This window comes from Muntiacus reevesi, chromosome 10, assembly GCF_963930625.1.
Source record: "Muntiacus reevesi chromosome 10, mMunRee1.1, whole genome shotgun sequence".
Taxonomy (NCBI): domain Eukaryota; kingdom Metazoa; phylum Chordata; class Mammalia; order Artiodactyla; family Cervidae; genus Muntiacus; species Muntiacus reevesi.
This window is the reverse complement of record NC_089258.1, coordinates 49901552-49916106: the sequence shown is the minus strand read 5'-3', so window position 1 is coordinate 49916106 and position 14555 is coordinate 49901552. Positions and strand designations below refer to the sequence as shown.

The window sequence follows — 14555 nt, the reverse complement described above, 5'->3', positions numbered from 1 at the left end:
ACTGATTTTGTACAGAAGCCAATTCTAAACTTAGATCCTTACAAGATGAGAACATGAGCTCGCTACCAGCTGACCCTAATGCACACACTATTTATTCCTGAGGATAGAGGAGAAAAGCTTGCTGGTCACCCGTCACGACCGAGCTTTCTGGCTGCAAGGCTGTTTACTGCTGTTGTCAACAGGCGATTTTACATTGGATGGATCTGTAGAGATTTCACACAGGCTTTCATGCTTGCAAGAGAGAGCACATTTCTATTCTGTTTGTGACTAGGAAAGGTGTCTCTTTTTTTTTTTGCACATTTTTGCTTTCTGTGTCACGCAGATAGTAAATACTTCTGGTGACAGCTGGGTCTCCACTTTAAAAATAGAAAAGCTACTGCCTCCCTGGCCCAGCCCCCACCCCTGCCAGCCCTGCTCCCCGTGTTTCTGCACAGAGTTCAACGTGGAGGCCCTCCTCCAGGGAGCTCACAGGAATCTCTGTGAAAGCACGAAGGGAAGGAGAGAAAGTAGTTAGAAATCCAGCTGCTGACCTTGCTGCTGGCTGGAGCCCTTGCCTCGTGACCCTGGCTGTCCAGGCAGAAACGCCAACCCCACTATGCCCGCAGACGGTGCTTCTGTTGAAGGGAACTGTAGTAAGCAGACCCTCCCGAAAAGAAGGCTAGCGAGCGTAGAAGAATGTTCTTCTAAGCGAAAAGCTAGCTGGGGTATTCTGACCAGTCAAGGTTAGTAGAGCGGCCATTGCAAGTCTGTCGGTGTCCGGAAATAAACGATATTGTCTTTGCAAGTACTAACTTGAAGCTGTGGGTGCTTTCCAGAATGTGGACTCTGACCTGGAAGCGTATGGCATGGCCAAGGGCTGCACTGTATCCTTCACCTTAGAGTGTCTGGAAAATGCCCCTGCAGACTCATTCTTAGGACTGTGTATTAAACACCTGGGTAAACTCCCTGCGTTGCTTACCTTTCTGGCTCAGCAGGTGTTTCTAAGTTGGTGTGGGAGCCAGGAAAGCTGCTATGGAGCAGGAAAAGACTATTTCCAAGCAATTAAATATGAGAGTTTCAAAACATTTAAATGGAACCATAGGGTAGGAGGCTAGAAAATGAACAGAAGCACTTCCTTTCAGTGCCCTAGCATAGAGCTCCTAATTTTAATAATAAAAATATGAAAGCCATGGAGGAGAATGAGCACAGTGCCAAAAAGGAACTGTGCAAGGGAATTATTTTTTAAAAGAACAAGTGTACACTTTTGTAAAACATCAATGTGGTTGATGATAGACTTAATGTTGGAAGTGCAGATTTAGAGATAAAAATAACCCCCTATTCCCCTACAATGTAAAAGTTGCATTTACTATAGAATGGTTGGGGTCTGATGGATATTGTTTAGAAATTGTTATAAATTTGTAAAACATGCAAATGTATTTTTAAATAGGATAAAATACTGATTTCCTTAATAGACTGAGAAAGCAATCTGATTTTCCCCCCACCCCAACAACCCAGCCCAACATACATTTCTTTTGCATTACTTTTTAACAATTTGGTGGTCAATAAAGGTTAAGAGCAAAAGCATGGATTAAAAAAAACAGGTGACTACAAAGAAAACAAATCAACAAGCATTTATTCATCCACCAATAGACATTATTGATGTGGTAGGTATTCGGGATATGCAATGAGCAAAATGTAGCATCCCACTGTCTAAGATCTTCCACTGCAGCAGTAATAAGTTCTACGAAGAAAAACAGATCAGGGAAATGAGACAGCAAGAGTACTGTCGTAGGAGTAGGATGGTCTCATAAAAGATGGTCAGAGAAGAGCTCCCCTATGAGGCGATTTCAGTGGAGAATAAAAGTTGGCCATAAGCTGTGTGTGTCTCCCAGAAAGAAACCCCGCAGGCAGAGGGCACAGAAGCCCAGATGTTTAGCATGGCTGAAAGAGGACCGCGGGTGTAGGGAACGAGTGGAACTGGTCACACTGGTCAGAAATTCCTTGGATTTTACTCTGGGGGAGAAAGAAAGCCATTGGAATGTTTCTCACTTTAAAAGGATCCTCGTGTTTTGGATAGACTGTTGGAAGCACATGGGTGGAAATGCACAGACCTGTCAGGAGGCAATTGCATTAGGTCAGGCGGGCATGATGGTGACTTGGACTAGGGTAGTAGCAGTGGACATTATGAGACGATAGTGGAAGCTGGATTATATTTGAATGGGCGAAGCAAAAGGACCTACCAGTGTTTGACTGTGGGGTATGAGAAATAGAAATTCAGGAATACACGAAGGCTGTTGGTCCTGAAGCACCTGGATGGTGGAGTTGCCATTTACTGATAGGAAGGAGACCTGGGAGGATCACAGCCAGAGCTCAGTCTGCGGTGTGTTCAGTTGCATGGTCTGCTTAGACAGCCAAACGGAAAAGGTGAAGAGTCAGTTGGAAATACACATCTTGAATTTAGAGGGCAGAGCTGGTCTGAAGATACAAATTTGGGGTGATCAACATGTGGATAATATTTACATCAGTGGGACTAGAAAAGATCCTCCCAAGAATGAATGTAGATGAGGCAAGGACTGAGCTTGAGATGCGGATCCACAAAAAATAAAAGACTAAAGAGAAGTAACTTGTTTAATAATAACTGCCTCCCTGCAAAAAGCACAGGAAATAGTCAACACATATGAAGCGTTCCTTTAAACTGCTGTGCTTAAATTTAAGATCATATTATTAGTGCCAGGTGACAGAAAGGATGGTAACCCTGTCTTAAAACAATGGAGAAGCAAAAAGAATAGTTGGTTTTGAGAGAAAGGTGATGACTTTCCTTTTAGAGATGTCTTGAGATGTCAGCAAAATATCTACAGGAATGTCCAGAATTAAATTTTGTAATGTGTCACAAAAATTCATAGAAAAGGCCAGGCATAGAGGTATTGATTGAAGAGCTCTCTGTGTGGATGTGATCACTGTCTCTGAATTTTGACCATTCTCTGTCCATTTATATCTCCTACAGATACATGTAAGAGGAATAAGATGAGCTAAAGTTTTGTTATCTTAAATAAATTATTATATTTCCTATATAGAAGATGCAGTGACAAGCTCATAGGACAGACATACAGAGGTATTTGTTTAAAATGGAATTTGGATACTTACCTGGCAGGGGAGATGCCATGATCACGAGGGTGGTTTTCCCAGGGCGAGGCTTATCCATTGCACTCCGGATGTGCTGACCCCTGCGATTTCCCCAAATGTGGGAAGCTCGACTGCATAGTTTGTGGTAGTGGGGGACTGCGTTCGCACTTTCCCCTATAAAAAAAAAAAAAAAAAAAAAGTGGAATTTGGATTATATTGTCATATTTCAAATGCGTTTAGTACAAATGTGCTAAGTATATTCGCGATCACTACAATCCTATGATGGAAACAGAATTATCCTTCCCTTTAAAGCTGAGAAAACTGAGGCTCAAGAGTCCATCTGTGCTGGCCTCTGAGCTCAGGTCTCTGTGATGAAGTCTAGCAGGCTCTGTCCACAACAGCAATGGTCACTGGTTTTTATGAAATGTGTTAAATAGTCTTTCTCCCTTGATTTTGGATATTCATGGGAGAACTACTATCTTTACTTCGTTAAAAATTTAGTCCTATTTCTTGAGACAAACTGCACCAATGCTTTCGTTTATCTGTGTGGGTGTCTTTTTTTTTTTTTTTTTTTTTTCTGTTCCGGCCCATACCCTGTATTCTTGTAAGAAAACTGAGGGCTGCTAGATCATGAGCAGGAAATCAATCAGAATAAGTGGCAGGTCCGTGCAAGTCCGCACATGTACCTAAAGTTCCCAAGGTACAGCTCGCTCTGGTGGTCTCAGATCCAGACTACCATTATGTTCAGGAAATAAACGACAAGGATATAATCTGAGTGGAAAGACAAGGATGGTCTCAGTCTTTGAAGAGACTAGTTTTGGCAATATGTTACTTCCCTAATCAACCACATCCTCAAGGATTTGTGTGGCTCTATTAATCTGCTCATCAGAAAAGTACTCAGTAAGGGTCAATAAATCCCCAGTGATTTTAAAAGTATTTTATAAACCTGTGGATAGGGATGCGTTAAATGTCCTTGAGTCTGAAGCTTCGCCACATCTTTGGATCTTTAAGACAAATAACATGAAATTGCATAGTTTTAAAAAGTGGCCGTGGAAGTTCCAGGTTCTCGACTTCACAGTAAATCCACATCCATCACAAGGATTGTTGATTTAAGACCTACAGTCTGTAACGTGTATTAGCATTTTGCTCTCTGATTCATATATGAAGATGTCATTGCTTTTCATCTCTCCTTGTCATCTCCTGTTTGAGATGACCGTCCTGACGTTCCCGTTTGGGGCCACTGAGGAGAATCCGGTGCAACCCAAACCCAGAGAGACCCCTGCACCGCTCCTAAATCTGCTCTCTGATGAGTCCTGCTTCCACGTCTGCTGATGGGACTAGGATGGGGAGAAGGCAAAGACTTTCTGAAAAATAAAATGGTTTCATCATAACCCTGGGCAGAGATCCAAGTGTAACACTTTTATTTCATTGCAGAGCACATCCTATAAAGAGGGGGGTGGGAAATGAATTGGGAACAATCAGTTTCTCAAAAAGCAGTGAGCAATAATAAGAGGCAATTCTGAAAAGAAATCTGATTTTCCAAAAGCTGTTTTTCTTTTTGGAGGTGAAAGGTCATGTTACAAGGAGCTTAGAGCTCCATAAAATGGCTGAACAGAGCTAACACATACATGGCAAGTGACTTTTTCTTTTTTTCAATGCTGATCAAAAGAAAAAGATATGAGTCGGATTTACCTCAACAGTGGCTGGCTTGAAGTGCCGTGGGGAGATGGTGATTTAGGTATGTTATAGACCCCTATGGACCCGTAAATATCTGAGAACGTGAATGTTTTTGCTCTGGTAAGGTGGTTGTTTACAGAATACGACAGGCTTGCTCCCTGTAAATTATATACCAGATGCCCTGGAACCGGTGTTATTTCTAAATATAGGCACTCGCCTCCCGTGTGGCTGCAGGGAGACCGAAGCAGTGAGCATTAGATTAGCTGGTGAAAGCTACAGACTTTTTGTAAAACATTTTCACATTGAATAATTAATCCTAAGGAGTTCAACTGAACTTTTATTTTTTAAATCTTAGATACCCAATGTAAAGTCTAACAAGATTGTAGAGTTTAAAAAGTTGTAAATGAAGATGTTTATCTTTTGTTTGGTCTTGAGAAAGCTTATAAATCTTTATACTGTAAAGCATATCTGTATTGAAAGGTAAGATATTTAATATTGAATATATATGAATAGAAATTTGCAGTTGCTGATTTTCAGATGTTTGAAAGGGAGAAGCAGGGAGGGGTGAAGGTTTAGTTCAAAACAGAAACTGGAGCGTGATGGATCCTCTGATTCTCACATGTTACCAGATTAATTATAGAAATTCATCTAAGGAATTATAAGGAAGCAGACCAGGTTGGGTTGCTTGGGAGTTAAGTAAGCAGAATTCAAAACAAAAACTTTTTTTCATTGACTTGCCAGCATGTACTATAAATTACTCCTGTAATGGATTGCTATGACTTTATTTCTCAGAGCTTACTTAGGAAAGAAAAAGATAGCAACAGTGTTGATCATTGGTTTAAATACATTTATGAACCATTCAATTGCTTTATATGGTTTATTTAATTAAGCTGATAGCACTGAAAATCATTTTGGTCAATAGATGCTGTTACTTATGGCTTGAGTTTCCCTAATTTTGGAGAATTGTTCCTTTAAATTCATATTAAAAACCTCCTGTATGTATTGGTTCATATTTAACAAAGAATGCAAGGTATTATTTGTACATTTACATGGCAGGCATGCACTTAGCATGCTCCTTTCCAGCCTGCTCTCAATCCTGTCTCACAGGTAGTATTTTTCCTATTTTATGAGCAAATTGACCCGCAGAGAGTTTAGGTCCTCCCTAAAGGCCACCACCCTAATCTGGTATTCAAGGCCAGGCCTGCCCAGTCACTCCATCTTTTTCCTCCATGACCCTTCTGGGCTCCAACCTGCATCTCATCTCTCTCTTTCTCCTGGTCTCCGTTTCTCTCACCTCCTCCTCCTCTAGCCCACCCCACTGCTTTTAGGCCACAAGCAGCAGGGCTCCTGGGCAGGTGAGCAGAGCTGAGTCCAGCCAGGAAAATATTAGTTAACGGGTCAGCGGCTCTCAGAAGACTGGCCTCCGCCTTTCAGGCCAAGGGAGCCCTCTCCCACACCATATATTCCCAGTGGGCTTCTCACTGACCACCACTCACACTCTCCTGCAGACAGTGAGACATTTAATTCCCTTCTCATGCCAGTGGAGGTCCTATAAATAGAGATAATAGCAAATGCACATACAAAACTCTGGCTTCAGTGTTTTTTTTTTTTTTTTCTTCTACCATAAAGGACTTGAGGCTTGGTGATTAAAAAAAATGGCAATGGGGACAGAAAGCTCTGTGACCATCTTGGAGGAGAACAGGGGGCTGTGATGGGTGGTAAATTCAGTAAACACTTACATTTCTTTATTTTGGCCCTGATGTGGCCTATTTTCTGAATGATGCTTTTCCATTTTTTCTGTCTTTTGTGAACAACAGCAAGCAATGCTGAATGGTCCAGAAGACTAATGAAATCATTTTGATGGATAAATTGTATGTAAAATAGGAATATCTAGTACCCCTCAGTTGTAAGTATTATTAATTTTTCTGCCCCTTACAGTCTTAATAGTTTACTAGAAAGAAATAAGTCCAAAATGAATCCAAAAGGCCATTTCTGTAGACTGTTCTGAGTGCCCACATCTGGTTAATTGCCACATTAGCCAGTGACGGTGGAAGAACGGGCGGTGATAACAGATCATTCTCATACAATTCAGCATACAGTGTTCAGCGATAAAGTAAGGATAATGAAATTTATTAACCCATTATATAGGAGGGAGCATTATAAATCATTATAAATATTTATAATGCATATTTAAATTCAAATATTTATTTAAGCATTGATTACTTAAAACCTTGTTAATTTACTACTGCTGTGCTGAATAAATGAACAAAGTGGTTTTACACATGCAATCTGTTTGGAAAGTTAATAATTTGCTTATTTGAACATTCACCATGAAAACTGATATATGTTCTGAAGTCCTCCAGAATTGTGCTCTGTAGTCAAGTTGTTTAATGATTAAACAAACAATTGCATATGATTTTGAAAGCATTGAATTTTATCTTTATAGATGGAACTTGAAACATAACTGTTCCCCCCAAAGACTTACTTATGATGATGACTTTAGCATTTTATTTTGTGAGAACATAAGGCTTCAATTCTTATAGACTATTATTTTCCTGTCAGATTTGCCCTATTAACAGTTATTGGGGTACACTAATTCAATTTTGCTTTTAATATGATATGGGAGTGTTGGATCCTGGAAAGAAACAATACCCCAAAACTAATAAAAGATAACTCTTTGTTCAGTTGATAATTCAAAGAATTGGATGTTGGGCCTATTAATTTTTTGGATAAGCAGGAAATAATGCTGGGTGGAAAGGCAAAACAGTGGCAATCGAGTTGTAACAATTCAGTTCTGGAATTAGAGTATGTGACTCTTTTTAAATGTTTTCATTTCTTCTAGAGCTTTCACTTCCTCAACTTTAAAACAGAAATAATAACGATACGTACCTCAAAGAGTTGGTGCCGGGTGCATGCACGCTCCTTTGTGTCCGACTCTTTGAGACCTAATGGACTGTAGCCTGCCAGGCTCCTCTGTCCATGGGATTCTCCAGACAAAAATACTGGAGTGGGTTGCATTTCCATGGGGTCAGAAAAGAGTTGACAACAACCACCACCATGAGGGTTTGCTCTAACTCATAGATTTTTGTTTTCTTTCTTTTCTGGAAGGTTCCTGGGCAGATCGTTCACCACTACATGAAGCAGCCAGTCAAGGTCGTCTTCTAGCTCTGAGAACATTGTTATCACAGGTAAAATATAACATATAATTTTATAATGTAATATATTATAATACATAAGTTTATGATATAACCTACAGTTTAAAATTTGTCTCTGTTCCCTGAGCATACAGCATTCATTATCAATAGTAATCAACTCAAAAACAACAAAATTGCTTAATAACTTTTACTAGCTTTTTATTTTAACTCATATTGTTAGCCAAATCTATAGTTTCTCATTTATCTTTTGAAACGTGTTTTAAAACATTTTGGTATAGTCTTATGTCTCAGTATTTCAAATTTCTCACACAGTATATTTGTTCATTGATAGACATATTTAAGCACAAAGTAATTGGATGTATGTATTATTCATTACACATTTTAAATATGCTTACATCAGTACAATGGTGTGCAACTAATTGTAGGCTTAGTTTGGTCATAAAATATCCAAGAAAGGATAATCAGACCAGATGCTGTAACAATGCTTTTTACATTATGGTAATCTGTAGTAAGTTATGGGGGTTTGCTATGAAAGCTACAGAACAGTCATTTTTACACCTCTCTGATATCAGACTCACTGGAGGAAAAAAGAAAAGCACAGAGTCCTTTTAAAGGACTCTGGCTTGGCCAGTGGGATATGAATGCACACCCAGATCCGGAAGTCCTTGCCCTGGTGCTTCTCAGAATCAGGGAGACAGGAGTTTTCTCAAAGGGCTACAAGGGGAGGAAGTGTTGTGTTACCCACTTTAAGTAACAATGCCCCGGGCTCCGGTCACCTGGACTGCAGTCTGGCACTTGAGGTGAACCACAGCCTGTCAGAGCTTCCTTTTACTCTCCTGTGAACTGAGGTTGCAGAACAAGACACTCCTTAGGGCCTTCCAGTTCTGGGATAATCTGCTGACTATGTGGTTCGCTCATCACTTGATGAAATATACAATAAAAACTGCAAAACCATCACTAACTGTTGAGGGGCAACCCCTCTGAAAGGGTCATGCAGTTCTTGGAGAGGAGAAGAGTCTTAGGAGATTTGTAAGCGCATGTCCACAGACAGGCCAGTCAAAAGGGTCAGAGGCTGTGTCCGGAGCCCTTGTGAGATGGAGCCAGAACCCTTGCAGAGGCTTCTGTCATCGGTCACCCATGTGGGCAGTGGCTGGTAATCAGCTCTCCAGGTCTGGCTGCGGACTGGCCAATTTGAAACCTCTGACAGGGTGATTCAAGGGATCTTTAAAAATTGCCACTCGCTAGTAGCAAAGATTTGGGATGACATTTATTTTCTTGCATTCATTTTAAGATTCTTCGTGTCCTTCCTGGTGTTATTATAGATCATGGTAACCTGTAAGATGTTATGGGGCTTTGGCCACAAAAATCTTCCTGTGATGGTGGTAGTATGATTGTCCATAGAGTGAATTATCAAATATAGCAGGAAGGCAAGGAACTTTTTTCCCTAGCAACAGTTAAATATTTTAGACTGATATCATTAGTTTATTTGGAATAAAAATATTTAGGTTTTACTTAATTTTGATTGAATAATAAAATAAGACATTTTCTGTATGCTGGGCATTTTAATCATTTTTGCTTTGCATGTATCATCTCATTTAATCGTACCAATATATTTAGAGGTTAGAGTAGCAATCCGAATTTAAAAAATACTGCATTATGGCACTTCAAACTCACATCTAACTGACTCTATATTGAGACTTGTTAACCACCAGCATATAATCTAGTTGATGTGGCTCAGAGCGGGCTGCCCCAAATATGTCAAGGTGGCTCAGAATCTGTCGGACAAACCACTTAAGGCTGTGTGGGATGCAATATTGATAGTTACAACAATTTGGTTCAGGGGATCTCACAGCTGCATGGCTCTGGGTGTTTGAACTGGTCGTGCCTGCTAATCTGAAACCAGATTTTCCTGAGGTGTTCTGGTCTTTGCTATCACCTTCTAATGACAGTTACACAGGGGATTTTTCTCTGACTTTCTGCCCACGTTTCAAAATTACTGATGTCATATTTAGGGTTATAATGTCAACGCAGTGACCATAGACCATGTCACGCCATTACATGAAGCCTGCCTTGGAGATCACGTGGCCTGTGCCAGGACACTTCTGCAAGCTGGAGCCAACGTAAGTACTCCTGGAATGCGTTCCCCGTCCCACATGGGCTGCCTGAGAGAAGCAGGCAAAGTCCTCATTTTGCTTCTCTTGCCTTCTTAGTAGTTTTCAAAAATAGAGCAAAAAGAAAGCTCTCAAATTGCCTGTTAGCACTCCAAGCACGACTTCCAATCTTTGTAAAAGAATGCGTAGCACGCTGCAGGGTATGGAGTATCCCTTAGGCTATTTCCTGCTTTTGCGATTCTAAGTAACAATAGATGAACATCTTTAAGCTATAATGTTTGCTCATCTTTTGAATTTATTTTTTTAGATAAATTCTCAGAAATAGGATTTCCAATTTCAGCTGCCAACCCAGCAAAGTGGCTTCATCACTATTACATTTGTACCTTTTCCCCCCTAACTACAAAGTACCTAATCATTTAATTCATTTCTGTGTATTTGATTCTAGAGTATTTATTCCCAGAATTCCACTAGTTTCATGCCCACTCCTGTGCATTATCCACCACTTCATATTTCCATTTATCCCTTAGCATTTTCAAGCTCCGCTTACGGATGTGTGTGTGAGCTTAAATAGGCTTTGTTACGTTTACTGCACACTCCTTCTCAGTTAATATCTGTTTCCACACACGTACCTGTTTTGAATGCCTGACAGCGAATGGCGAGTGGTTCTGTGACTCTCATTCTCAGAGCTCTGGTTTGGTCTAGGTGAACGCGATCACCATAGACGGCGTGACCCCCTTATTCAACGCATGTTCACAAGGCAGTACCAGCTGCACAGAACTGCTCCTGGAATATGGCGCCAAGCCCCAGCTGGAGTCCTGCCTTCCTTCCCCTACGCACGAGGCGGCCAGCAAAGGTGACTGTGGCTGGGTGAAGTGACAGGGGAAAAGTCCCTTCAGCCGCAGGCACAGTGAATAAGGCTGCAGGGAGAAGCCTGGGGGTGCAGCTGTGTGTTGGAGGTGGGGCTTCAGGAGACTCAAGCTCACCTGTACTTTGTGTTGGCAGGTCACCACGAATGTCTGGAAATCCTGATATCCTGGGGTGTAGATGTTGACCAAGACATTCCCCATCTGGGAACCCCTCTGTATGTAGCTTGCATGTCTCAGCAGTTCCATTGCGTCCGGAAGCTTCTTTACGCTGGTAATTTTCTATACCCCATCTTCCATTCTGTCTGTACACACAAGTGGTTCTTCAGCTTCATGTTGACTTTTCTAAATAAGCTTCTTTAAAAATTACACCTTATGGATAAAAATGTTCTTATTCTAAGCATCCTCACCTATAACTCTAAAATCCATAAAAAGAAGCACATTTGTGGTAACTCCACTCGACCTCAAAACTCCAAAAGTCCTACCTATAAAAGGTCATAAAATTAAAATCCTCAAGGTTGGATATAATGGTGCCAAAGATCTCTATCTCTGTGAACAAACCTATCAAAAGAAACGTTAGGGATTATAACTGCTTAGGTAACCTTGTCTTTCAAGACTTTGCCTCAGTTTGTAATTTACCCAAAAAGACTTAATACCCTTTCGCTTTCTTGAAATAAGCCAATTCCTTAAAGTTCAGCTTCAGCCCCTAAGAAACTATTCATAATCTTCTGAGACCATGTAGTATCTTCTACTCTAGGACTGCGAGCCCTTTTTTATTTTTATTTTTTTAATTTTTTTTGAGCCCTTTTAAGATATGAATTAGATCTTTTTTTCCATCAACTCTTCCCTCTAGCTCAGTGCCTCTCATGTGGCACGTGCTCAAAATATAGATAAAATGAGTAAATGGATTTCTGTGGCTTTTAATGTTTATGACACTCATTCAGACTCTGATATATGAAAGTGAAAGTGTTAGTCACTCAGTCGTGTCTGACTTTTTGTGACCCCCATGGACTGTAGCCCTCCAGGCTCCTCTGTCCATGGGATTTCCCAGGCAAGAATACTGGAGTGGGTTGCTATTCCCTTCTCCAGGGGATCTTCCCGACTCAGGGATAGAACTTGGGTCTTGCACATTGCAGGCAGATTCTTTACCATCTGAGCCACCAGGGAAGTCATGTATATTTTTAGTAATTCTTTTATTTGTTACTCACTTCATCTTGGCTAAATTATAGACTTCTTCAAGCAGTGTCTGCATCCACTATTTCTTTCTCTTTATACCTAGTAAGAGTCTTAAACATGAGTTCTGCTAATAATGGCTGGCAGATTGTTATTTTCTGGCACTGTTCACCCATAAATTTGTATAACCAGAAGAATTTATTCTTTACAACCTTCTTTATTTTGCTTGCAATGTTATTCTCTTCCCAATATATTATATTGGGCCAAAAAAAAAAAAAAAAAAAAAAACAAGCTGAAGCAGTATTGTTAGTAATTGTGGATTGGTTGTTATTTGCAGTCTCTGATCTCCCATAAAATTGGTATAACCAATGAAATTTATGCTTTCTCTGTGGAGACTTTGTTTTGGAATATAATTTTTTCACTAAATCTTTTATATTCGATTTAAAAATATTGAAAACAAATACATTTACTGAAACTTGAGAGTATCAGGAGGGCCATAGAGGGACTCATGAAATGTGTTGCTTCTTATAAATATCATCGGTTTTATTGATGGTGTCACAAAGCAGAGCTGAGAAGGACTTAATGGATTTTTATTAACAGGCTTGTCTTGGTGTTGTAACTTTTTATGTATTGGAAAATTGGATCATTATTCTTTACAGTATTAAACAGCACATATTCATTGCATGTGTGTCAAATGACCACCATGTGCCAGGGGTTTGCACCAAGATAAAATAACTGTGTAATAATTTAACATGTAAGGACATTTTATTTTAAGCATTTAAAAAACTTACTTTGCATGCAGAAATATAATGTGCTTTTCTATTTAAAAGGCTCAGCACCTTTATATACTTATTGAATTAAACTGTCTGAGTGAGAGGGGGACAAATTTGTATACATTTTACCCAAAGAGCTCACATATCTACAGTCCTAAGTTTTCCAAGAAACCAAACAGCTCTATTGTCTTAAAATAAATGAAAAGAATAAGAACAATAAGCTCTTAAATGATCCTAAGAATGATCCATTGTGAGGAAAATGATTATGTCAACCTAATTGTGCACTGTAAATACTAGTTAATATGATTACTTTGGGAATTGTGTAAAATTTAAAAAAATAATTATGAGATTTTTCAAGCATAGAGGAAAATATTAGAGGACCTAACGGAAGTGTGAACTGTCCATCCAGGTGTATTGCATTTTAAGATTTAATACATGTATGTATGAAGTATATTTATGAAATCTGCATGTGCATATATACTGCATACAAAGAAGCAGCTCATTGTAGAGAACTGAGGTCCTCTTTGTGGCTGACACATCTGCCTCCCCTTGCTGAGGTAGGTGATTCGTCTCACAAACCATCATTCCTCATTTCCGTGCAGGAGCTGATGTACAAAAAGGCAAATATTGGGATACTCCATTACACGCTGCTGCTCAACAGTCCTGTACGGAAATTGTAAACTTACTGCTAGAATTTGGAGCGGACATCAATGCCAAAAACACAGATCTTCTGCGACCTGTCGATGTGGCGACTTCTAATAGTTTGGTGGAAAGATTATTGCTTCAGCATGAAGGTAAGAAGAATCTATGAGGGCATTAAAAACATTTTGAAGAGCTTGAAATAGATGAAATTAGAAGACCTTTTGTTGGCATGTAAAATAACAATGGCATAACATTTGGAATATTTTTTGAAGGAAGATAACTTTTTAACTTGGGTTGCATCCATAAAGAAGGTATCATGAGGATTTTGATTTTCTTTGTTCTCATCTTCCCTAAATTCTGTATTCTTTCAGTTAAGTTAAATATATTATTTTTTGACAGTAAACAATATGTTGATTCTGTTTAAATATATATTTCTTAATATATATCTTGAAATATGCCCCATTTTATAAGGATATGCATCATCTACAGTGTGTTATAGAAACATAATCATGATGCATTTTTGTTCTAAAACAGAAATTCTAAAGCCTGGGGTAGACACTAGAGTAAAATTTGCTTCGTCTTAAATAGTTAACCTAATTTGAGAAAAATAATTTGTTTTAATTACCCCTTTAGTGCATAACACTTCTTGGAGCTGTTGATTTATATGTCCTTCATAAAGCAGGAGATTTATGTCTCCTTCAAAAAGCAAAAAGCCTTGTTTATGAGGCTTTATAAACAACAATAATTTCAGAAGCCCAAAGATTAAAATATTTTAAAGAACATGCATGGATTATATCTCAATTATAATAAAGTCTTACAAATAAAAGCAATACATATGCTTATATAAACTTCCCTAGGTTAATGGTTTTCCCAGGTGGTGTAGTGGTAAAGTATACGCTTACATTGCTGTGTTCGGTCCCTGGGTTGTGAAGATCCCCTGGAGGAGGAAATGGCAACCCACTCCAGTGTTCTTGCCTGGAAATTCCATGGACAGAGGAACTTGGCGGGCTACAGTCCATGGGCTCGCAGAGTCAGACAAGACTGAGCATGCACAAACAC

The 14555-nt window shown here is 39.5% G+C and overlaps 1 protein-coding gene and 1 non-coding gene across 3 annotated transcripts in view; both read left to right on the top strand.

Annotated features, from left to right (window-relative positions):
• The window catches only part of ASB5 (ankyrin repeat and SOCS box containing 5), a 40754-nt gene that overhangs the window by 24150 nt on the left and 2049 nt on the right, over positions 1 to 14555 (top strand). The window contains exons 1-6 of one of the 2 annotated variants that reach the window (XM_065947466.1): positions 4725 to 4840; positions 7888 to 7967; positions 9947 to 10054; positions 10748 to 10898; positions 11048 to 11182; positions 13457 to 13648. In XM_065947466.1, the coding sequence (XP_065803538.1) occupies positions 4780 to 4840; positions 7888 to 7967; positions 9947 to 10054; positions 10748 to 10898; positions 11048 to 11182; positions 13457 to 13648 (727 nt within the window). In that variant the 5' untranslated portion in view covers positions 4725 to 4779. Of the gene's footprint in view, positions 1 to 4724; positions 4841 to 7887; positions 7968 to 9946; positions 10055 to 10747; positions 10899 to 11047; positions 11183 to 13456; positions 13649 to 14555 lie in introns of those variants that run through there. The other variant, XM_065947465.1, reaches the window with a different exon arrangement.
• LOC136143944 (U1 spliceosomal RNA) lies at positions 3116 to 3279 on the top strand. The gene has a single exon (XR_010658441.1). It is a non-coding gene; the product is annotated as a U1 spliceosomal RNA (small nuclear RNA).